Here is a 26,963-nt window from a genome sequence, read left to right as displayed (position 1 = left end):
ATTGGTACAACACTAATCGTACTTCAGATTTCATCAAAAGATGGCGCCATGATATCTAACAAAGGCCGATCTTGATGAAATATATAAAAAAATTGCCCACGGAAATTCTGATTGACATATTTTACTCCTTTTCTCACAATAAAATTTTCTTTAAAGATTTTTAATTTTTTCTTTCACAATTTTTCCTCAAACCTACTCTTATAATTTAATAACATTTTTATGAGCTTTTCCCGCCATACAATTATTTCATTCGTTTGCTTCACTTCATTTCAGCACTGGCATACTTTTATGAAGGACTAACCTTCAAGTCCATCTGATATTTCAACTGAAATGTAAGTATATAATATATTAGTCACAATAATTAGTGAATTAATACAAAGTTTAGACGTATTATAAGTGTTTACAGATTGAAGCGCTTCGAAATTCGTAATATATATTGCAAACTTTCATATTGCTTTTTCAGCTCTATGAAAACATTAATAGACTAGTTTCTTCTATAATACACTAGTAATTCACAATTGATTAAACTATTTATTAATACCTCTTAATTATATATATGATTTCTCGAAAAAATAAGTCAAAACTTTTTATTTATTTCTCTAATTACAGCTCATTCTTTTTACCGGAAATCTACCGGACTTCTACAGTACAGTACTAAAGGTAAGAATAACAGTTTCATATCTTCCCCAATATTATTTCAGTATTTTAGTAGTATATTTTCAGTATTTTAGTAGAATAAATTTTCATCATTAAAAAATAGGACTTAAAAAATTAAAAAAAAAAAAAATCCTTTTTGAATTAGTCAGTGCAAATAACTTAAATCCTAATATTAAACTTGCATAAATTGCCAAAGCGTCAATCTTTTAAAATATTTATTTTACTTTTTCTTTTCAAAGTTATGAAAGATTATATGGTCAAAAATACAAAAAAGATGATTAATATGAGGGTTTGTAATAGACGCTATTAAATGTTAAGGTCATACCCAGATAAAAGTTTTGATTATTTAGCAATGTGTATGGTTGAATCATTTAATATATATGTGGGATGGGAAGAGAACTGCCTTTTTGAACTGCTTGGTGAATAAAACGTTTCTTAATGTTATATTCTGATCTATTATTATTGTTGCTTCAAGGCAGAAGGTGTACTCTAATTCAGAAGCCAAGCCCAGCAACATAGTTAAATAGGATTAGAAATTCAGTTAAAATAATAAATTTTCTCAGTAAAAAATTTATTTATTGATTTATAAAATTAGAAAACTAAGATCAAGTAAACTATGTAAACCATTTTAAAAATTCATGTTATGTGCTCTTTGAATAAAAGGACAAATTGGAAATTTTTTTAATACTAAGTCTTTAAAAAGGATAAACTTATGGTTATTTTCATTATATTTCAAGTTTGATTCAAAACAATAAGGTATGAACATTTTTTTTCTTCTTTTTAAATTTTCTAATCGGTTAACGAAATCCTTGTTTTATAAATTAAATTCCTCTTCTGAAACAAAACAATATGATGCTCAGAAAAAGCTTTGTGCTTTTTAAATTTAATTACTTTAGATTTCTCTTACTGTAAATTTTAATGATTGTGTAGTAATACATATATAATTTTGATTATTCTATAATAAGCATTAATATATTATAAGATCTTTCCTTAAAGCATCACAAAAAAGTAAGTTCCTGGAATGCATTTTTATTGATTAATGATAGTTTCATTTTAAGAATTTTTCTGCTAGTTGAATAGCCTTTTATTTCAAAATTTCTTAAACTCCAAATATTTTTTCATTTAGTTCTGGTGGAAGCATTCCAAAATGTCAAAAATTAAGTGAATAAATTTCAGTTATTTCAACATATATGGTGTCTATAAAGATGAGTATGCAAAGGTTATAAATAACTAGATATTTAATTTTAATAATATAATAAAAAAAATCAAATAATTTTTAATAGTATTCATAAGTATGAATTCTGTTTGCATGAAATTGATTTTTTCTCCTAAAACCGCTATTGCTATCATGATAATTCTTTAGTACGGATGATTCATTGTGTTTTGTCAAATAAATGATGGAAATTTATGTCACACAATAATTCAAGGACATATAATTTTTCTATCTATAGGATTTATCAGTACAGATTGAATCTATAGGATTCTTACTAATACTGATTCATATTTGTGCAGTTTCTTTCTATCTTACAGTTTCTCTCAATAATATGATATTGATATACAAATATAATGAAATGGCTAGAAAAATCAAATTAAATGTTTCTGAAATTAATACTTATAGTATAAAACGGCAAAATTATATATCTATATTTTTGAAAACCAGAGTGCACTGATGTAGAAAAATATAAAATAAACATATATCAAATTTATTTTACGAACTAGAAATTTGTGTACAAACTTTTATTATTTCTGAAGGCTTTATAACTTAGGAAAGCAGAAGTTCTTTTCAATGCGAAGATAAATTTTGAATGAACATATTTTATCGGTAAAAGTTAGGGTTATTTTCAATATATAAATTAAATTTTGTACACAGTATTTAAATACTTCAACAATCTAATGTAATTCCCTTTCAGTCCTCTAAAGGACAATATATTAGTTTTTTTTTTTTTTAATTTTTAAAAAACTGCAACGTTGAAATTCTATCGCTGGACGCTAAAATATTTTACTTATATAGAATTTTTTCTGCCTAATTTTCTGTAAAGGAAGTGGAGTATAGTATGTCTTATTACCAGTTAAGGGAAATCTTTATGCAGTTGGTGCCATCAGAAGCAGAGAATTGATTACTTAACTGATTTTTATTTTTTTTTTAAATGCTTCAAAAATGTACGTATCTTTGACTATGATGATAAGATTTTACCACAACCAATACTCAAGTCTGGTACTGGTCTGTAATATTTTCATACATATCATCCTCTATGAATGTTTCTGAACAAATGTGGTCATCTACTATCTATCTATAAAGTTTTTATCTTTCTTCTTTGTTTTTAATGAAAAGAAAAAGGAATTCATTGTCTGTAACATGTGTTTATAATTATTTCAGTTCAAATATATTAACAAAATACTAGATGCAAGCCCTAATAAGCAGACTTTTAGCCAACCAGTCATATCTCAGAACTATTTGTCAGATTTATTCACAGATGATGCAGTACAAAAACACATGTACATTGACAAAGTTTTTAAAAATGAAATGAATTGTTTAGCTCTAGTGGTGGTGGGGGGGGGGTCTCCCCTATCCATATTGTTTATAAATATGCAAATCAGAACTGAACAATAATTCTATTAATTAAAAAATAATTTAAAAACAAAATGAAAATATTGTATCAAAATGAAAAAAAAATTATTCAATGATAGCAAAGTTCCATTAACTTTTAGTCCACCAACTGTAATAAAAGTCCCTTGCACAATTAATGAATAGAATATTTAGTAACACTTAAAAAAAGTGGAAAATTGATCCTAATCAATTTTTTTCTTTATTGCTTGAAAAGAAAAATGTTTTAGAGCTGTAAATTAAAAAAAGATATATAACACGAATGAATTTTATAAGTTTTTGTGACAATGTATTCATATAGATCAAAACATGAAAAACGTTTTCTTTTCCTTTAAAAATTTTTTTGAGAAAAAAACAGGAAAAATGTGTACCTATAATGTATCAAACAAATTAACTTTTTGTGTTTAATATTATTTTTAATTTCTAGAGCATTTAAAAAAAATACAAAGTGGGAAAAAATGTATTTTAGTATAACATTTATTTAGTTACAGTTAATTGTTTAGGGAATTATAATAATGGGTCAACATTTTATATTCTGTTTAAAATAACTTAAAACTCAAAATTCATACCTTTGCTACCGTTACACGTGGAATGACTAATGCAATGTCTAAAGGAAGAAAATTGGGAGGGGGGGGGGGTAGAGCATATTATATATTTAAATAAAAGCGAGCCATTAAAGCTTACATTCGTAACACTAACAGAAGATGGGCTTTAGTTAGGCTGCCTTTTCCTATAGAAAGCAAAAACGATACCATTTTTGCTAATTATGTCAATAACTTGATGACCTCAAAAGCACCAAAAACTTTCAAAAGTGGAATGGAGGTGGAATATTATAGATTTATATATATGCAATAAATTTGATATGATGGTTAATCTTTTTTTTTAAAATTCCAACTAAACATAGCCTCATTTCCCTGCAACTGACTCGATCTAAGAATAATGAATTATGAAACTATCAGATTATCATTGCAATACCATAAATAATGCATGAGAATAAGATAATTTTTTAGGGTGAATAAATTAAGGTAAGTAAAATTTTTTAGATAAGCATACAGAATATAAAAGTAAAGGCAAAGTTAATTGACATAAAACAGCCGATACAATTTAAGTGAGAATCCATTATAAACTAGATGTACAAAATTTGTTCTCCAGAAATGAAGGAACTTCTTAAATACAGCACCAACAATGCCACATTGATGAAATTTAGGTTTCTTGGAATTTTAAATGCAAATGTTCTGCTATCTAGAGCAGTAAAAAAAACAAGGATGTCTATTGTTTTTGACTATCAGTAAATGATTTTCAATGGTTTCACAATGTTTCATTCTACTAATGAAAAATACCAGCAAATTGACAAGTTTGAAGAGAATTACTGATATAAAAAAAATTACAAGTTTGAGAATAAATTACCCTGACTTTGCCTGATTTTTCAGAATTCCCGATCAGCTGGCCATCCTGATTATCTCTCAGATTTTTCACATAATTCAATAAGAAATTAATTCCCCACAAGTATATTTCTTTTAAACTTACACCTTGCAATTATTTTATTGTTTAACCAACTTTGTGAGAATCTTTTTAAGTATATTAAATAATACAGGGAAAAGAAATGAAAAATAAACTTCAAAATATATTTTTATTTGAAAATACATAAGTAAGTAAATTAACCTATTAACTTTTTCAAAAAAAAATCAGAAATAGTAAGCAGTGTAAATATACATCACAGCAGTATATTGTATTTCAAGAGTTGTGGCTGATCAAAGTAGTTTTAGTTTAAACCGGCACTATGACTTAATAAATTTTGAATCCTAAAGAGCTGAGGAAATAAACAACTGTTTTGTTATTCAGTTAACCAATATCAGATCCTAAAGACAATCAATTTGCTTAAAACTATGAATAAACCTTTTTCAATAAAAATACTGATACTTTTATATGAAAATTGGAATTGAATAAGAAATTAGCAGGATTTGTAATATGCTTATACAATTTTATTTTCTGAAATTATGATAGTAAGATTTATGCCAATTTCTTTGCTTTAATTAGAAATAAAAAAAATCTAATAAAATTGTTATTGTATTTTGCTTAAAAATTCAGTTACGAATTTTTAATTGTAATTTTAAATTACAAAAATGATTTGATTAATAAGCAGAATTTTATTTTATATCATTTGCTGTTATTTTAAGACAAAATATTCCATTTAAAAGAATCATAACATTAATAAAAAATTCTGCACTAACAAGGAAAAATAATGTATTAAAAATTTAAAGGTCAAAACTAATCTTTGGAAAGCACGAGGTTTAAAGAATAAAACTTTAAATTGAAATGACGAAAAACGTTCTGATACTTATAAGGATATTCATAGTGGCTTTATAACTTTCTCCTGCTGTTTTTACACCTCAAAAGGCATTGATTTATACTCTGACCTTCAATTTTTTTGTGATAAAAATTTTCTTTAGATAATTGATTAAGATTAAAAAAAATTTTTGTTTGTAATTTTAAAAAGCTTTTATATTTATTATTTTCCACTTTTAAGTCTTTATCTCTTATGGTCTTCATAGGGGCGTAAAAAAAACCTAAGCTTTATTCAAAAATCAAATGCGATTGCACTGCATGCAAAGAACTATGCCAAAATATCTAGCCTTCTTTAACTTTACATCAATATTATAAACAATCACATAAAATTTCAATGTGATAAACTTAAATATTCTAAATTTCTAAGAATAAATATTTGAATTTTAAAATTATCTTAAATATTGTAGTTCATGTATTCCTACTTGATTTTTTTAAAATTTCATCTCTCTAAAACATTTTTAGAATTTTACTTTAATTACTTCGTCAAGAACATGGCACTCTATGCAAATTGGGATTTTAATTAATAGATTTTTGGAATTTCTTTTAGTTTTTATTGTGTCTTAATTTCTCCATAGTCTTATTAGATTTGTAATAATTTTTATTTCCTACTTTATATTACTATAAAAGCATGTTTAATTATTTTTATATTTTAATTTAAATTTTATCCTTTTATTCTATATTTTAACAATGCTGCCTCCCAATAAAAATTAGATTAATATGCAACACTTAATTTAGCAGGATATTTAAATGAAACTATGGTAAATTAAAATTTGTGCCAAAGAAAAATGTTAACTGAAAACATATTTATAGAAAATTATTAAATTATTATTTATTAAAATTTAGAATGTAATATTTACTCTTTTTTTAAGTCTAAAAGATTTACAAAATCTAATAACTTAATATTTACAGAAATGTAGAACAAATATTTAAAAAAAAAAATGTCTTAGGCATCAAAACAAATGCCTATATCATAAAATAAGAAGAAGCACTTTTTAAAAGATAATAGTTTAAGCATCTTTGTTTTATTATGTTGAATAATAGCTTTGTTCAGTCTGGATGTTGGTTTTTGATTTATTAGCAAAAAAAAAAAAAAAAAAAAAAAATGAGTCAAGTAAATGGGAGTCAAGGATTATAATAGATACAGATATTCTGGAATTTATAATTTATATATCTGGAGAAAGTAAATAATGGCATGAAATTGCAATGAAAAACCAGAAATATCAAATCTCTGGTCAAATTTCAAATAAACCTGGACATGAGAGATGATTTATTTTTAAAATATAAAGAGAAAAAAAATGAATGGAAGCATAGCACAATTTTTTTTAGACATGTATTAAAATAATTACTATACCTACAGTAGAAGGAAAATATGCTTCTATAATAAAAATTAAAAATGTACTTTTATAAAGTGTATTGCCTAGGAATTCTTGTCAAATGTAATGGTCATTTGACAAGGATTCATTAAAATAGTAAATGAAGAGAAAAAGGTTGCAATTGTTAAAAAAATATACTGGCTCAAGATTTCTTGTATCCAGTAATATAGAACAATAAAAGGAAATTAAAGTTTCTACTACCTGTATGTAGCATTACATTTGACACATTCAGTCTGAGCTGCTGCCTGATCAATCCATCCCTGCTATCAATCATGGAGTTAAAAATCTCATAGCAAAATTGAACTATGGCTGCATTGTATGTATCAAAATATAATTTTCATAGATGAAATCACAGATAAGATTGTTTAAAAGAACTTGAAGCAATGAACAAAACATTTAGGCTTAGGCTCAAATTTCTTATTTCAGAAAGATAAAGATCTAAAACCTACAACTAAAATTATTACATTATTTTATTTGTTAATTATAATAATATACCTTTATTAAGCTTGAAATAGATTTGAATGTTTTTCATGCAGGTTTTTAATAAAGGAAAAATGTACTTTACTCAGTGTTGGAAAACATCATATATATATATTTGAGCATTGCAAAACAATTTTTAAATGCTATGGCAGTTTAATAGGATAATTAAAAAAAAAATATTATAATAAAGCTTGCATTTGTGAATGAATGCATTATTCTTTATATATGATATAATATTACTATTTCAATAGAAGAGAGAGGTTTAACCTCTTCATTTGCTTCTTTGATTTTATTAAAATAAATACGAAAAAAAAAGGCATTTAATAAAATTTTCGAATCGTATTATCGTACCCGTAACGTGCATTTTTAAAGGATAACATCTTGCTAACGATAAATCGTTAATAAATCCAGTCATGAAACTTTCAATTTCGATGAAAGGGGTATAACCATAATATTGAGAGGTTGAAGCTGTTTCATAGTAATAAAGCAGGTCGTAATTTTCTAGAATGAAATAGTGGACGTTACCTTGACTACTTGTATTCATCACACTTAAGTCCACTTGAAGTATACAGAATTTATATTTAATAAAATAATCTAAACCAGGCTCTTACAAAACAAGAATTAATCGAAAACATGCTTTCAAATTTTGGGTTGGTATTCTGATCCCGCAGTGAAGTGGAGGTGTGTTAACTGAAGAAAAATGAATCGTGAAATAGCGTTAGGCGGGCGTCCTAGTGAATTGTATTGCAAAAGTATGATAAAATCATTTTAAAATTATTTAATGTTTGTATAAATATTTTTCTTAATGTGAGAATTTTATTTCATGTATATACATTTATTTTGTAGTTTTAAAACATTTTTAGTTTTCTGATAGCTATGAGAAAGCTATCAGAAAATTAAAAAGTTATATTTCTCCAAATTTCGATAATTTAAAACTATTTTTAATTGATTATCATTTAGGGGTAATATATCAGTGATATATCGTGGAATTTGAACGTTTACTATGCTTTTAAGGGGTTATATATATTTTATTTTTATGTACGGGTATCCGTATCTGGAGATGTGTCGTTCAGGCAGAAATAAGTTCGAAGATCTGGGTTCAAGCAGTCGGATCTAATAATTGAATGTGTTCCGTTCATTCCTCGGATCTGTAAGTGATTGCTAAAAAAAGCGTTTGGAGGAGAAGAGTTCTTGCTTTTGATATTGATTGATTGACGGGAGTTTGGAAATATTCAGTCGCAAAGGCATCTCTGCATTCACTACAGTTATATATATATATATATATATATATATATATATATATATATATATATATATATATATATATATATATATATATATATATATATATATATATATATATATATATATATATATATATATATATATGTAACATTATTTTTTGTGAAGCAGAATGCAGTTTGAAGACAGTGAAGATACTTTTAATTTCGTGAGGTCGTTTTATTTCATTTTGAAGAAGCAGGCATATGTACAAGCGATGAGCACACAGAACGACACAGAATAAGAATGAGGAAAAAGCTCTTGGACATTTTATCCCTGGTCTTATATTACCTATGATTTTGATAGGGAAAACATTTCTTCAGAATCCTAATATATTACGAGATTTCGATAGGGATTTTCGTTACACGCGCGGAGAAGGCAGGGGAAACACGGGGAGATTTCAAAAAAGAATTTGCCTCATCAGCGGTATTTTGCCTTTTCACGCGCAGTGTGGGAAAGTTAGATTTTAGCTGATTCAGCAATTTAACAAAGCTTCTCTTGAATTAATTAAGTAGAGACAGTGGAATTGGATCACGAAATAAGAGAATATTTTAGAATGAATTTACTATGGGCTAAATTAAGAAAAAATCTTGAAAATTAATTAAATTGAAATTAGAGTTAAAATATCATTACAATTCCTCCCCCCCCCCACTGCAAGACGCGGAAGTATTTCGGGGCCCTCGACATACAGCCTTACCTTACAGTGGTGGTCAAATAAGAAACTAAAATTTAAAAGCATATTAAAAGTGATACCCGAGTTTCCCTTACCTTTAAAATAATATAAAAATCATTTTGAACAAGATTATGTAAAGCACAAAATAGATAATGTGATATCTGTGAAAATATTAGATAAATATTCAACAACACCAAAAATAATAATATTAAAATATGCAATATACAAATGATTTTCTGCTGAAACTCATTCTATTGTCTCCCAATCTGTAAGATTGTCTCTATTTGATGAGGAATGTTTCTAAAGAATGTTTGCATAAGTGTCCTTTAAATAGTAGATAGCTCACCAAAATGATCAAATTGAATGTAAAATATTGGAATAACTAATTGAATTTATATAATAGTAATATATCAACACAGTTCTAATTTTTGTATATAATACTTGAATCTGAAAATAATAATATGAGATTCAAAATACTCTTATAATATAAATATTCAAAAAAAAATGACATAAAATGTATAATTGTAAAAGAAAAACTTTAACCCACTAGTTAGCCAATTCGTGGTGAATAGTAAAACCTTGTAAACCAATTTCTAGTAGTGGGTGAAACTTAATGACGCAAAATTAGGGCATCAAGAAGGGGGACATAATTCTTATTCTCTCACTACTCTCATCCAGGAATATTTATTTCAAAATGGAGAACAACATATCAAGGATAAAAATAGAAAGAGATAGAAATTAATTGTGAGGTTTACCCTATACTCACTTGTCAATAAGACTTACGTATTTGAATGTATGTTATGATGGTTCCTATCACATCATCATCATGAAGAAAAGAAAAACTAACTCTTACGAGTGGAGACAACGAGTCAACCAAAGTGGGGGTTTTATATGGAAGAAACATGGGAAATAAAAGGGGTATTTTTTTAAAAAAAATTTAAATTATTATTCATGACTTAATTTTAATTTTTCTGGTGGATAATATGTTCTTAATTTTGATACATGGACAATATCAGTAGCTTTGTTTGTTAATGCATTTGGTTTAGTTATTTCATAATTTACATCTGAAATTTTAGTTACTATTTCATATGGACCTCAAAATACTGGAGATAATTTTCTACGATTTGGGTAATTAAATTCCTCATACATTACAATGTCACCAGCTTTGAATGGAGAATCTATAAATCTAGCATCATATCTTATTTTATTTTTATCATGATATTTTATTGTATTATCTTTAGCTAATTTTCTGGCTTCTTCTACTGGAGGATAGAATTTATTTTGAGATAAGGGAGGAGGATAAGGTAAAGTGCCAAATAACAAATATGCAGGAGGAAATTTTGTAACTGAATGGGGTGTTAAATTATATTCATTAATTACTTGTTCTAAAAGTTTAGTCCAAGGAATTTTAGTAGGAGAAGAATTGACTTTGCACTTTAATTTAGTTACTATTGACTGGTTAGCTCTTTCACATTTCCCATTAGTTTGTGGATGATGTGAAGATGCTAACAGATGCTTGACACTGTAATTTCTGAGGAAATGTTTGAATTTAGATGAGGTAAAAGCACCATTTCTATCAGTTAATAATTTGGAAGGAACCTGAATTTGGAAAACTTGCTTTAATATATTAATATAAGTTTTATAATTTTCATTTTTGGAAGGAAAGGCCCAAACATATCTAGTCGCATGATCAATTACTATATGAAGAAATTTTTTTGTTGAATTGTAATAGTTAAATCCACCAATAGTATCGACAGAAAGACATTCAAAAGGACGATCTGTGGGGGGTACAGCCTGTAAAAGGCCAAATCTTTTTTTCTTTTTACTTTTTATGTAATTGACAAATATCACAATGTTTAACAAAAAGTGCAATATCTTTAGTAATATGGGGCCAATAATACTGAGGAGTAATTAAATTTATCATTTTTTGAGTGCCTGGATGCCCAAATTGTTCATGAGCTGTTTGCAAAACTTTTCTCCTAAGAGAAAAAGGTACAACTATTTTAAATAATTTTTTCTTTTTAACTACAAGTACATCATTAATATTTTTATATTTAGTATCATCTAAATTGTCTAGATTTTGATAGTGTTTTATCTCATCTAATTCCAATAAATGCACAGAATGTTGGAGATATTGAGCAGTAGGATGCCTTGATAACATATCAGCTTTAACATTAGCTGTTCCCTTTAAATATTTAACTTCATAATCAAACATGCTTAGTTTTAAAGACCAACGAAATTATCTTCCCCTTAAATTTTTTACATTTTTGAGCCGAACAAGAGCAGCATGATCAGTTTGAATTATGAATTTTTTCCCATGTAAATAATAAAAAATTTATCAAGGGCATCTACTATTGCTAACTCAGTTATACAATAATTTTTTTCATAAGATCGTAAAGTTCTTGAATGATAAGATACAGGATGTAATATACCAGAACAGTCAGGTTGTTTTAGAACAGCTCCAATGGCTACCTGAGATGCATCACAAAAAACATGAAGAGGTAAATTAGGGTTATATAGTTGTAACACTGGTTTAGTTATCAATTTATTTTTTAAAATTTCAAAAGCTTTTTGACAGTCTTCTGTTCATTGCCATGGTGTATCTTTTTTAAGAAGATTATTTAAGGGTTCTCTTATTTTAGCATAAGAATCAATAAACTTATTATAAACATTTACATAGCCAAGAAAACCTTGAAGTTGCTTAACATTTTTTGGAGGTTGTAAGTTTTTAATACTTTCAATATTATGATTATCAGAAGAAATGCATCCTTCTTTGACTTCATACCCCAAGAAATTAATTTTATCTTCATCAAACACACATTTAGAAAATTTTAATTTAATGTTTTCTTTTTCACACATTTGAAAAATCTGTTTTAAATGATCATAGTGTTCCTCTAATGAGTTAGAGAAAACTACAATGTCATCAAAATAGTGACATGCAAAATTTGAAAATGTATGTTTATTTAAAATTCTATTGAATATTGCAGGTGCATTTTTAAAGCCAAAAGGTAGAACTTGAAATTCATATAAACCTTCAGTAGTTACAAATGCCAATTTATGTTTATCTTGAGCATGCAAGGGTATGTGCCAATATACAGATGCAAGATCCAAAGTTGAAAAAACTTTAGCAGTACTTAATTTATCTAATAAGGTATCTATTCTAGGGAGAGTTTCTGCCTCAGATTTGCAAAGAGAATTAATTTTACGATAATCAATACAAAGACGGCTTTTTCTATTTTCATCTCTTTTATATGCTAATGTCACAGGGGAGGAATAATTACTAGTAGTTTCTTTTATTAAACCTGCATCTAACAAATTTTTAATTTGCTTATTTATTTCAATTTCATCAGTAGCAGAGGTTCTATAAGCCCTTTGTGAAACTGGTAAATCATATGTTAAATTTATTCTAGGGGGTTCCATTCTTATTTTACCAACATCATATTTATTTTTTGCAAACTCATGAGAATATTCTGACACCAGAGATAACACAGGTTCAGATAGTTTATTTACAGTCAGAGGTGGGAAAATTTCCTCTGAGGTATTTACTACCTTGACCTTATTATCACTAGTGTTATTATTTTCAACAATATGTAAAAACATATAATTATTATTGATATGCAAATTGGTAATAATTTGTCCATTTTGAAATATTTTATTTTTGTCACAATCTATAAGTAACTTATATAAACTACAATCTGGCAGTCCTAAAATGATATATATGGTAAAGGATTGTCCATAATATATAATTTGATTTTCCTATTTATTTGGCCAATTTTTAAATATATGTCACAGATTTGGGTTAATTGGAACGTTCCATGAGCTTGTTTGACTCTAATAGGGTTTATATTTTTTCTTGTCAAGTTAAGTTTTTTTACAATATCTGCAGATATAATTGAAACAGTGGATCCTGTGTCAATAACAATATTAACATTACTATGAGGGTTATAAACATTGTCCAAGTTAGCTAGACTTGGTAAAGTTGAGATGTGTCCGGACACTAATAATTGTAACTGTGCTGGGCGAGGGGTCTCATTAGAAGAATTAGGTCTAAACTTAGAATTTTGAAAACAACCAAAAGGGACTTCTGTGCACGGGGAATTCACATTGGCTGTTATTGGAGTATTGGTCATAAAGTGAAGTTGATAAAAGGGACATGCTTGTGTCCAATGATAAACATTTGGAATACCTATTTCAGTGCAAATTCTACATGGAGAAGATGGTAATTTTTGTTGGTAATGTAAACTATGACCTTAATTATCGAAATTATTGGGACGGGGCCTTATTGAATTATGATAATTTTGTCTAAAATTATTGGGAGCTCGATGAGTAAAAAAATTTTGAAATTTATAATTAAAATTATGCCTAGGTGTAAAAGGTGATGGTTGCCTTATTCTGATTCTAGTTTCATTACACCTGCCTGGGTTTAGTTCTGAAGATTCTTCCATTTTTAATAGTTTAGTTGTTATTGTAAGCCATTCTGTAGGGGTATTAGAAACTTTTATGCTATCTAATTGTTTTAGTTGAGTTGGCAGTCCATCAGTAAGACCTTCTAAAATCAGTTGTGGATTAAGGCCTAACTGTCTGCCATAATTTAATTTTTGATGAAAATAATCAACTAATTTAGAATTTTTTGAATCAAATTTCAATTGTGAAAAGTCAGAAAAATTAACAATATTCGGTTGAATAAACTGTTCAGTTAATATACAACATAAATCATCAAAATTATCAATATTTAAACAACTATTTATATAATGTGTTAAAGCTGACCCTTTTAGAAATTTAACAATATTTTTAATTTTCCACAAATCATTTTTGTTATTCTCTTGACAAATTTTGTTAAAATATCCCATCCATAAATCCATCTTCATCCCATTTTCGGGATCAAAAGGGATTATGGAGGGTTCTTGGGCTATTTGTTCAATTTCTTTTTTTATCAATTTTAGTTTCTGAACCTTGAGAATTAGACACATTTGTTTTATCTTGGTCAGTCATTTTTCCAGATCTTAACAACATTAAAGTATATTTCAAATAAAAAACATTATAAATTTATGCATAAAATTTTAAAAAATAGACTTGATAAAAGACTAAAAATTCAATATTTTAAATAATACTATAAAAGTATAACTTGCAATAATTCTAAAATTCAAAAATGAAAATCAAAATAAAAGAAAAACACACAATATACGTAAAGTCGGGAAACACTAAACACTTTCTTGATGAATTATCACTTTTTTAATTAATCAAAAAATGCAATTTTGAGCACGGGAAATGGAGACTACGGCAGGTGACAGGAAAGCTATTTTTATATTGAGTTTATAATATAACACACAAATGATATTTTCGAAATTTGGTTGATTCAATTTGGTACTGGAGACCACTGGCGAGTATTATATTGTGGTGATGATTTAACAAGAAAATGACGTCGAGTTCGGGATTATTCAGCACAGGTAAGGAGCCAGAAATTTTTATGAAGACAAGGAGCCCCAATTCCTTGATGATATAAGGTGCACACACATGACGATATGGAGCACAAGCACAAGGGTATTAAGCAGCAGTGTCGGATGAAGTCACAGGTTAGGCACTGTACCATCGACGATGCGGTAACATGACGGAATGCAGGGGATTCAACGGGAACTGGGCCGGACCCTGGACTACGGTTTGCATGAAACGATGTGGCCGGAGGCAGCCGAAGGAGATGGCGATGAAAGAGCTTCACCACGGAAACATCGCAGCTGGCGAACCTGGACCGAAGCAGTCATCTTTGGAGCTTGGCGATGGCCTGGCCAGCGGGTTTAATTTTAATTCTTTTAGTTCATTTTATCATTTTTCACGGGAAACTATCCTGCCGACTTTTTAACCCTCTCGATTCCAGCGGGGCGGTTTGAGAATTTACCCTATAACATCCACGTGGGTCGGTTTGGGGCGGCTGCTAGCCGTTTTAGGGGAGATGGGTATTAAAAGCGGCTACTCTACTGATCACTCCAGGAGGTCCTCGTTATCTTCGACAATCGCGGCTTTTTCACAGTAGTTTCCCCTGTGCCTTAGGGCGGTAGGGGTTGAGGAGAAATTCACTAAATAGGTTCTTGGCGTATATTTTGTATTTTGAAAGGGTTTTAGTTTCTATTTTCACGTGTTGTTAGCTCAAAGTTGGAAAGATTTTATGGCCATTTATAAAAGAAATTTTCCACTGAAGTTCTCTGGTAAGGATGAATGATATATAAGGATACCGACACGTTGTTTATTTTTCGGACAAGCATCAGAAGCCCTTTTCAGTAGTAAGACTATTGTAATGATATAAAGACAAACCATTGCATTGTCAATGCGGCCTATTCACATCTCAGTTTTCTCACAAAATGGGTAACGACACTTGTTACTATGGAAGGAAGTCGTTTTACACTCCAAGCATCTTATTCTTTCATCAAAGGACCGTCGGAAATTCTGAGGCCGTGTACAAACTACCACTTTTAAAATAGAGTTAAAAAAAAAAAAAGAAGATTGGGAGTATTCTTTATCGCCCTCTTCAAAGAGTGAGATGTTTTATAAGTACTGAGTTCCTTTTTAGAATGCCATTCTGAAAATTTCTCTTCAGTTGTGAATTTCTACTCTTTATTTTATGTACTGTGAATCGGGTGTTTGGATTATCAGTGTAATTTTCTATTGAAACGCTTATTATTTCTTCATTATGAGTAAAAGAAATCGTGAACACACTGAAGAAGAAATTAAAGCAATTTTACTTGATTCTGATGAAAGTGACAGTGATCTATCAGCGAAGATGATGGTTGGCCAAAAAATGATACTTTAGGTGATCTCTCGTTTATTCTAAGCAAAGAAGCAGATGAAACTAACGAGGGTCAGATGAACGAGAGAGATAGAGATGAGGAGTCAAAAAATGTTATATAATGTACTTATTATCAAAAATTTGCAAATTATTCCCTCGTGTGTAAATTTGTGAATATTTAATATGAAGCTTTCGTTCAAAAATTTATCTTGTCTTAACAATACTATAGAAAACTTCACATAACATTTTAAAATCAGAAATTCAGCTTGAAAAATTCAACATGACAGTTCATACTAAAAAAGTAATATTTATGATTAATGTAATTTTAAATGTGTTAAATCTTCATATTTAGTTTATGAAGAATGTAATGTTTTAGTAAAATGTTCAGGCTGAAAACTGAAGGAATGTATTTTCGAAATATATTTCGCTGAGTAATTTTTCCGCCGAATTTTATTTCATAAATTTTTGTATTACAGTATTAAATGAAGTTTTAAAAATATGTTATCTCATCTATCGAAACAATTCGATAGATGAGATATATAACGTTTGATGTAATATATTCCCTTGGTTAGAAAAAAAATTTAATATTAAATGAAGATTTAAAACATTATCTTGTTTATTACTGAAAAGCATTGACATCTATACTATGTAAAAAAAATGTACTAATTGCATTGATATATGTATAATGTATGCTTTACATTACTATGTAAAAATTTTTTAATTTAAAACTATGTAAAAATTTTTTATTTAATTTTGGCAACAAAAAAATGTAAAAGCCTATTGAGAATTAAATGAAACAAAGATGTTTTTGAAATTGCTAGTAAAGCCAGTTTTTATTTAAATGGTTTGGAAACCTAACATGAAACTTACAAAAAAAAAAAAAAAAAAACTATTTTCTAAATTATAGAATAAATTTCAAATTTTTTGTAAAAAAAAAAAAAAAATACCCCACAAAGATGATGAGCGGAACACTTCACACTAAAAAATATAAATACATTAGAGTAAAACTCTTAAGCTGATGGAAAATGAATCTCGTTGTCGAAAACCGCAAGGCAATTATTGAAGGTAGAGCGAAGACAGTTTTATTACTTCAGAGTAGCGGGGGGGTAACTGCCCGTCAGCTAGGAAGAGTCCATATCTTCCTGAGACACGCTGAGAAAGTCTGGATGTTAAAGGGAGTGCCACTTGAAAAGTGCTTGGATGTTAAAGAGTTAATATGTAACATTATTTTATGTGAAGCAGAATGCAGTTTGAAGACAGTGAAGATACTTTTAATTTCGTGACGTCGTTTTATTTCATTTTGAAGAAGCAGGCATATGTAGAAGCGATGAGCACACAGAAAAAGAAGCTCTTGGACATTTTATCCCTGGTCTTATATAACCTATGATTTTGATAGGGAAAACATTTCTTCATAGTGCTAATATATTACGAGATTTCGATAGGGATTTTCGTTACACGCGCGGAGAAGGCAGAGGAAACACAGGGAGATTTTAAAAAAGAATTTGCCTCATCAACGGTGTTTTGCCTCTTCACGCGCAGTGTGGGAAAGTTAGATTTTAGCTGATTCAGCAATTTAACAAAGCTTCTCTTGAATTAATTAAGTAGAGACAGTGGAATTGGATCACGAAATAAGGGAATATTTTAGAATGAAGTTACTATGGGCTAAACTAAGATAAAATTTTGAAAATTAATTAAATTGAAATTTGAGTTAAAATATCATTACATATATATATATATATTTATATTAAAAGAATAGTTTCGAATAAAAATCACTTATGATTTTGAAAGAAAAAAAATTGTAAAGACAATAACAAAACTTCAGAGCAATTTATTATTATTAAGTGTTTTTTCATGTGTACATCTTTTATAGGCATGAATTTTAATTTTTTAAAAGAGTTTAAGAGACTCCCCAATTAAAAAGAGATTAAAATGGCTTAATCACAATTTTGAAAACACTTTTCTCCATCATAAACTCCATCACTAGAGTTATTCTTTCAAATCTTAATTTTTGGGAGGAATTATTTTTTAAACCTGTACTTGGACTTATAAATTTTCTATGGTTATTTAAAGCCTGCTTTGTTTTTATACTTGAATAATGATAAACAGGTTGTTTTTATAGGAAACTCTGAGTTTTCTAGTTTAAATTAAATAGCAATAAGTTTCAAATGAGCTTTTTGATCTTCTCTGGATTTTCAATTTATTCTTCACTGGACTAACAATATTTTTCGTTTACTATCTTCCTGAAAATTTACCCACAAAACCCTCTCCCTTCTCAGCTGTTTGATATTATATTAATAATCATTTTCATGATTCTTTTCCAATAAATTAAAGCTAAATAACTTCTGCAATTATGCAGTTATAAAAATAGAAGTTTTTCTTGTCATCATAAAGCTACTTTTTTTTATTCTTATAAAAGTTCGCTTTTAAGAAAAAAAGATATGCTGTTATTTATCATAAAAGTAGAAATGAAGTACTATGTGAGTTTCATGACCGATTGCTCTCATTTTGATTTTTTTTTTTAAATCCCTTTCCTTTCAATTTGCATGGTCCCCTCCGCTCATTTCGCAACTTTTTAATGAGATAATGGAGTGCGAAATTTTCCTAAAGTATTGCTTTTCTCGGCTGACTGATTATCTTTCTATTCGAATTTTACTGAATTCCTTCATCTAAAAATGTATTAAAATAGATGACAATGTTTTCTAGAATTTTGAAAATACCAAGAATTTGAAGTTATGCTTCTCATCCAATCGCTTTTATTCTGGCTTCACGCTAAAAAGTTGAAAAGCGCTGCTTTAGATATTTACTATCTCGACCCTACTCGGACTTAGAAAAATTTTTAGTCCCTCTTAACTGTCATGATTTTAGCAAACTGGCAGTACTGATTTCAATCTGATAATCCAAGGTGCCAAACAGGTCAACACTTGATTTTATGAGGGTTTTGCTAAAGATACAAATATTACTTATTAGAGATTTAGAATGAAGGGAATTGGCATTTCTTAGAAAAATCATCAAAGAAGTATTCTTTTCATTTCAATGTTGTTTTTACATATAGTTAAGAACAGCATAATCGTTTACAACTCAATTGTGTATATCTTCCAGAGTCCATTAAAACTGGATAATGGTTTTCGCGTGTTTAATTCTTTTTCTCACTGCCCCCTAATTTATATTTTGTTTAAACTTTCGGTTAAGTATTTTTTTCCCCTTACTACCCCTATCATTTTTTATCATTGTGTAAGTGTAATAATAAAGTTTCTATTTTAAGCAGAATTTCTTTTTATTGGAAATATGGAAATTGGAGAACAAATTCTTATGGAATAAGGAAACATTCCGTAGTATGTTTATCATTACATCATCTTTTTTGGGAAGTATCTCTACATCTAATTTTTTTAAAAGTAAATTTGAATAGAAAGTTTAGGAATGGGTATAAGGTATTTCTTACGGAAAATTGTCACTTTATTACTCTTTTTTATTTGCCACTACTTTTACTCAAATCAAGAATAAAAACACATTTGAAAAATAAAATAAACATGAATATTTCTCTCCTCCCTTTCTTTTAATTAAATACTTTTTAGAAAAACAAATCAAATTTATTTTGAAAATGTAAATGTCTACAAAATAAAACATGTAAAATTTGATAAACTTAAAAATAAAATTACAGTTTTTTATATGATTAATATTCCGTATTTACTTAGAATAAGCGGCTTATTTTTTACACTATGGTACATACAAGATATTTTGCTGGTAAATTTACAATCAATAATAATCATTGAAAATTATACATCTTGATTGATAGTGAAGGTTTATTGGAATCCTCAGGCTTAAAGACTTCAATCTTAGCCGATTTATAGCAAAAATAATTATATTCCGCCAATTTAATGAATCGCTATATTATCTAATAGATATATTGATATTCTTTTCATACACGTGCACTCTTGTCATTCTCTCCCATAGAACTGATATATAAATTGAGGAAGCTAATCGCTTGTTTCTTGTCTAAACAAGTGTATGCAACATGAGTCACGTGACTTCGAGGAAATCTGACCTTTTTTGGCGCCATATCGCAACTTGGCATACTCAAAAAGATATTTGATATATTCTGCATGTTTAAATTATAAAAAGTTAACTTTTTTCAATTAGATGCTAATTTTCAGAGGAAAAGATAAAAATGAAATAATGGCTGTATTTTAAAATTTATGAAGTATGGAAATAACTAGCTTGAAAAATAAGATTTTTTTTGTAATTTATCTTATGGTAGGAATTTTCCATTGTGGAAAGAAAGTAGTTCTTCCTTGCTGCATATCTTTGCCCACTTTATCTGGCAAAATTGTTGAATGGTAGGTAAATATTTCATAGAAAAAAATGAGGGCCCAGGTCCCAGATTTCTTCCTTGTCTGACTCTCAGTAGACAAAATAAAGATGTTTGTTGTAGCTACATTCAAAAGCAGACTATGAAATGTCTATAGTCATACCAATGAAAGACCTGTTAACAATGTGTCTGAAATAGCAACAAAATCCCATTAACATTGTAGAAATGTTTGCTTAAATCGTATATTTATTGTAATTTGCTGACTTTTCCTAATACTTATTCTCTTATATACTGAGCATGAAATAATTTTCCCCCTTCATAGGGCTTTAGAATGAAGGCCATTAGTCCAAATGAAATGAAATTTGAGCTACAGATTATTCAAATGATGTGCTTAACATTTATTAAACAAAACATTTTTACATGAAATTCCACCAATAAATGGCAATGTAAATACACTTTCAAACATTTAATATGCTTTATAAATGTTAAATAACACACAAAAAAAATGTAGCATTAAAACTACTCAAGATGTTTTTCTTCATGTTCAACAATGGGCTCTAATCACAGAACTATATTTGTCATATCTGACTGGAATAAGTCTGTTAGAATTTCAAGAACACAGTGCCAAATATTGTCCATCAGACCTAGCACAGATGCTGGTCTTTCACAGACCAACATGTTTTGGTCCATCATGGTCTTTTAGGAAACTTCACAACCAAAAGTTGCACGGAGTGAATTCCAGCGAACTAAGAAGCCATATAATTGGAAAATGATGGCTAATCACTCGCGAATCTGTGAAATGCTGTTGTAGTAATTGCTTTCTTGATGATGTGAGGATGTGTATTATACTACATAAATATAATGTGACAATAATAATATATAATGTTATTACATCTTTTTATTTTCTTTGTCTTGGTTTTAGTATTTGAAAATTATAGTTATTTCATGGCCAATTCTGTACTTACAGCATTTGTTCATCTTTTGAATTGATAAATACTGAAGTAAAATGAATAGCTATGTTTAAACATGAATTGCTAGTAACTTTTTTTTTTGTTCATTCTTGATTTGTTTATATTATATGCAGTAATATTTATATTAGTCCAATCACAGTGTTTTGCTTGAATTTTTTCCCCCTCTTTGCTATCTTTATGTTTTACCAAACCATTTAGTGATACAATAATGGAAAAATCTAAAAGGTTTGGAACTAAATAAGAGTTTCATTATGTTATTTTTTAAAATAAAAATGAAAAAAATGCCCCATTCTTATTAAGTAAATTAATAGGGATGTTTCTTACAATTTTTAATATTGTATATTTGTAGTTTGTATTGCTTAAATGTATTATCAGGTTTATGAGATTGTTCTTCGTGTTTTAGTTTTACTTTAGAATATTATCAAACTTTTCTTGTTGAATTTAGTTTCTGCAATATTTTTCATTAATCTTTTGCATCTGAATTTAAATGATTCATGACGTCATAAACTGAATTTTAATTTTTCAGAATCATATCTTTGATTAAGAAATTCTTCATTCGGCCTTTTTACCATTTCTTTCTTTCTTCTCATATAAAAATATTTAATTTTTGTCAGAATAATGGCTAGCTAATTTTTGCTTTATAGGATCTGCATTGCTTTGAAAATGACAGTAGTGAGAGTAGCTGAAGTATTCAGAGTGCCAATTGAAAGCAATTTTTAAAAATTGCATAATTTTTCTTTTGCTGTTGTTTTAGAGTTCTTGCATTTCAGAGTTTACTGATACATATGTTAACTATTTATCTACTTACGTATTAAGCTATAATTGAATTTTATAAGTTTAAATTATTAAATTAAACAGTTTTCAGTTTTTATGTGGTGTTGCCTCCTGTTACTGCAAATATATCAAACTCAATTCGTCTATTTTTTATTATGTCATAATTTGTATAAATTCTGGCATTTTATAAAATTAAAATGCCTAGTAAATATTTTAATATAACTGAATTTATAGTGTCTAATAAATCCTTAAACACAATAAGCTTTTTAAAAGTATAACATTTTTAATAGTTGCTTTGTTAATAGTTTTTCATAAACATTGATAATTTCTATATACTCAACAAATTTCTCTTTCCAGGGAAGCCTATTGCCTTGAAAAGAAACTTAAGAAATAGAAGATATAGACTGATATTTACAAAAGGTAAACTGATTTTTCATTTGGCATACTTTCAGTGAATAGGACTGAGCCTAGTTTTTGTTTTCATGTAATTTAAAACTTATATGAAGCAATTGTTTTTTTTAAAATTCAGACTGTATACCTAGTGAAAAAAGTGGGGAGGGTGTTATTTTGCAACTGCATAATCTACATATACAGTTAAAATTATAATAAGTAGATGTGGAATGCATCATTTTTTTTTATGTACATTGTTTGATTTTATTTAATTGAAGTTTATATTTTATTCTAAAAGGAATAAGTATAATTTATAGGATGGCTAATTTCAAATTCACGGCTTCTTGTTCGAATTTGCTCTCATGAATGCCAGATTCTCTTATTTTCCAAATGCTATCTATTTAAATTTTAACATAAATAAATTTAAACATGCAGAAGTTCTGTTTATAAAGTATGTTTAGAAGAAGAACGACTTCTCAGTTCCTGCTACTGGAAGTATGCCTTAAACTTATTCACTTAATGATGTAAAAAAATTACTGACTTCTCTTGTTTCGTTCGTTCAATCATAGATTTAAAGACAGCAGGCTTCTAACTGAAGATGGCAGTCAATAAAGATTTTAGTATTGGAGATTTCGTTTGGGCAAAGATGAAGGGTTTTCCTTTTTGGCCAGCCAAGATAGTAGAACCCCCTACAGATAAAAAATCTACTCCTAAAAAGACACGTCATTATGTATTCTTTTTTGGAAGTCTAAATTATGCATGGATACAAGATGAAAATATTGTACGTCATTCTGAAGAAATGCTACAGTCTACTTCCAGTAAGAAAAAATCAGCCCTTTTAAAAATAGCAATAAAACAAATCATTGAAGAAGCACCCAAACAAGCTAAATCACTAGTCAAAGAAATTGAATATCCTGAGAAGTCTCCTGAAGTATTGACAAGTGGTCCTGAAAAGAACATTGCTAAAGTACAAAGAAAGAAAGTGAAAACTGAAGCAGAGGAAGAAAACACTACAGATGCACCCAAACAAGCTAAATCACTATTCAAAGAAAATGAATCTCCTGAAGTATTGACAAGTGGTACTGAAAAGAAAATTTCTAAAGTACAAAGAAAGAAAGTGAAGAAGGAAAACCAGGAAGTTCGGAAGAGAGTTTTACCTAAACGATGTTGTACGGATAAATCAGATTATGAAAGAACATCTCCTCCTCAGAAGTTAATTAAAAGGCCTACTGAAGATTTCTCTGAATTAAATACACCTCCTAATTTAAACTATAAGCGTATAGCTGTTAGCAGACCATTAGATGAGTATCCTTCTTCAGGAATTACCAGCAGTGAATTTCAGTCGTTTCCTACTTTTGATTTACATGAACCCAATGAAGCCATAAAAGCAAAAAATGTCACGCCATCGCATAAGAAGATAGGATTTCTTGGTCTCGGAATGTTGGGTCAAAGGCTTGTTAAAAATCTGCTTACTTCCAATCACAAGGTCACAGTTTGGAATCGAACCCCTGAGAAAGGTGCAGATTTTGCTAAAGTTGGGGCTGAGCTTGCACATACTCCAAGTGATGTGGTTGAGAACTCTGACATAATTTTTTGCTGTGTTTCTGGTCCTGAGGCCTCAAAAAGCCTGGTTTTTGGAAACTATGGCGTTCTGTCAGGTCTTGAAAAGTCGCCACCTGGGTCAAAAAGTTATGTTGAAATGACTGCATTAGATCCAACTACATCAATAAACATTGCAGAAGCTATCACACGTAAAGGTGGAAGATATCTTGAAGCTCCCTTCAGTGGATCATTAAAAAGCGTAGAAGATGGAAGTCTGTTAATTTTGTGTGCAGGCGATAAGAAAGTTTTTGTCTCGTGTTACAGTTGCTTTTTTACCCTTTCAAGAAATGCCTATTATCTTGGCTCTGATGTTGGCTCCGGATCTAAGATGAATCTGATTCTTAGTACATTAGTGGGAGTATCATCTGTTGCCTTTGCAGAAGCCATGGCACTTGTTGAGCGTTGCAATCTTTCTCAGGTCGACTTCTTTGAAATTATGGAACTTGGACCAATATGTTCACCTCTTCTTAAAGAACTAGGAAAAGCCATAATATCACGTAACTTTAAAACTAATACTTCTCTTAAGCATCAACAAAGAGATATAACTTTGGCTCTTGCATTGGATAATGACCGTGAACTCCCAATGTCAGTCACGACAGCAGCAAATGAAGTGTGCGAACGTGCTAAACTTCGAAATAATTCTGACCATGATGTATCTGCTGTTTACATGGGAACTGAGTATTAGTGTCAGTTCATTGTTTTGCTATACTATGTTATATACCTGAAGGACAAATATGGTTTTTTTTATCCCAATTCATTGTAAAATGTTATAAAAGATTTAATAATCCATTAAAGATATCAATCATAAAATTTTATTTTCAATTTAGTTGTGTCTTTTTATTATTTAGTCTTAAACTTTTATATTTTCATTTTATCATCATTGCTCATTTTATATTCTGAAACCAGAGCAGCTTAATTATTAAATATATTGAATAATAATAATAATAAAGCACCTTATTCCTTAAAATTTGATTTTTAATGTTTATTCAATTTTGATTAAGAATTTACGTACATGGTTTGCAAAATTAGTCCACACTTTGTTCTGAGCTGCAGAAAAGACCTTTAATTCTCAGTAATAAATTATGCTATTGTATATATATGCCCCCCCCCCTTTTGATGCAGGTACAGAAAGAATAAAATTGCAGTATAAAATGTGCTTATATAATTCATAGACTATTGCTATTAATGAATTATGGAAGTTTTTATTTGTGAATTTTCCTTATGAAATGCAAGAATTTTGTTGCTGTATGCAGTTTGTGAGCTACGTAGTTACAAAACCAGTATGTAAAGACTTAAAATTTTTGTCAGAATTGTAATTGAAATTGATAATGTATTCATTTGGATTGCCTGTGAATCTAATGGCTATTTAATTTATACAGTTGCCATGATTGATCTTTAGATTTCATAATTAGAAAAGACTAAATATCTCTGCAATTTTCTTGCAGTATAGTTTCTGTTCAAAATATATTATCTCAAATTGTATATTGAAAGCTTGGTAAATTGGCTCATATAAGATATTTGAATGGCCTTTTTGTCCCATTTTAATGTGATATAGCTTGTTTGAGATTCTGTCATCCACACTTGAGTCATGATGACTCGATTGGTAATCTGTTTGCAGGCAATTCAAGTTGCATCTAATGAAGTGAGTTTTTGATTGAAGAGAAACTAAAAACTCAGGATCAGTGACATGTAATGAAATTTCTTTACTGAAAATCTCGAAAAGTTATAAATGGCCATTCATCAATGTGAACATTTTTTTTTTTTGTGGGAAATGTTAATAGTATTAATATGTGAATTTTTTTAGAAGCAGCTGGGCCAAACTTATTTGTTTAAAGTAATGCTCTTTTGTGCAATTCAGAATTTGTTGACATTTAAGATATCTTATTGAATGGATTAAACCCACGTGGAAAAGTTCCCAGAATACTTTAGTTGAAAAATTGCTACCAGGCTCTCAACCGTGCACAGGGTAGGAAAAATACTTATTGAAAAACATGGTGAAATGTTGCCTGTTTATGGTTCCTGCAGATTATTGACATTTATTTTTGTTTGCTATTCTTTTTATGTTAATGCTGCATTTTAAGATATCTTGTCGTCATCTTGCATGTTTGTCTATTAAATTATTCATTTTCCATATGAATTTTTTAAAACCCGAAGTAAAGTTTCGATCATGTGTATTTTAATACATTATTGATCTCATGTAGGTCGTTAGTTTTGTCAATCAGTGCATATTAATGTATTTACAGAAATAAAAATGTACAAATGAAGTAAAATTATGGAAAAGAAGAAATTAAACGCATGTTTGTTTTATTTGCAGGTTTTCCTGCATATATGCAAATGAGTTAAAATTTAAATTTCAAAAAAAAACAAAAAAACAATCTCACCATGATTTTAAATTATGGCTACATTTATTTCTAAATTTATATTTCTTTTTCTGTAAAAACAATAATGGATTAATGTTTTTAAAATCAATTTGATTCCTGCAAAATCAAGTGGATGAAAGCATGCTATAATATAGAGTCGAAACGGCGTATACACGTAAATTTATATCGTGATTTTTAGGTGGCATGTATATTTGTTTAAAAACTAATATCTGGTAATCAGCTGACTTTTCAAATCTAATGAAACATTTTAAGTTGTGAAGTTCTGTGTACTCTGCTTTTCTCTGCAAGAAAAACATTTCTTATGAATACCATAGAAAGTACCACATTTTTTTTTTTCAAAGTATAC

General features: G+C 28.6%; 1 protein-coding gene and 1 long non-coding RNA gene across 2 annotated transcripts; one reads left to right on the top strand and one right to left on the bottom strand.

Moving 5' to 3' along the window:
* The first annotated feature begins 200 nt into the window (after window positions 1–200).
* On the top strand, window positions 201–25,006 carry LOC129960406 (cytokine-like nuclear factor N-PAC). The gene is made up of 4 exons (XM_056073825.1): window positions 201–332; window positions 610–660; window positions 22,602–22,664; window positions 23,204–25,006. Exon 4 carries the CDS (start codon window positions 23,233–23,235, stop codon window positions 24,919–24,921), a length of 1,689 nt encoding a protein of 562 aa, XP_055929800.1. The 5' UTR covers window positions 201–332; window positions 610–660; window positions 22,602–22,664; window positions 23,204–23,232; the 3' UTR covers window positions 24,922–25,006.
* Window positions 214–8,131, bottom strand: LOC129960407 (uncharacterized). Its single transcript, XR_008783588.1, has 3 exons — window positions 7,987–8,131; window positions 7,183–7,241; window positions 214–325 (listed from the first exon to the last, which is right to left on the bottom strand). It is a non-coding gene; the product is annotated as an uncharacterized LOC129960407 (long non-coding RNA).
* Window positions 25,007–26,963: the final 1,957 nt, after the last annotated feature.

The sequence above is a fragment of the Argiope bruennichi genome, chromosome X2, assembly GCF_947563725.1.
Source record: "Argiope bruennichi chromosome X2, qqArgBrue1.1, whole genome shotgun sequence".
NCBI classification, from domain to species: Eukaryota; Metazoa; Arthropoda; class Arachnida; order Araneae; family Araneidae; genus Argiope; species Argiope bruennichi.
The sequence above is the reverse complement of the archived record's forward strand: the minus strand, read 5'-3'. Positions and strand labels throughout refer to the sequence as shown.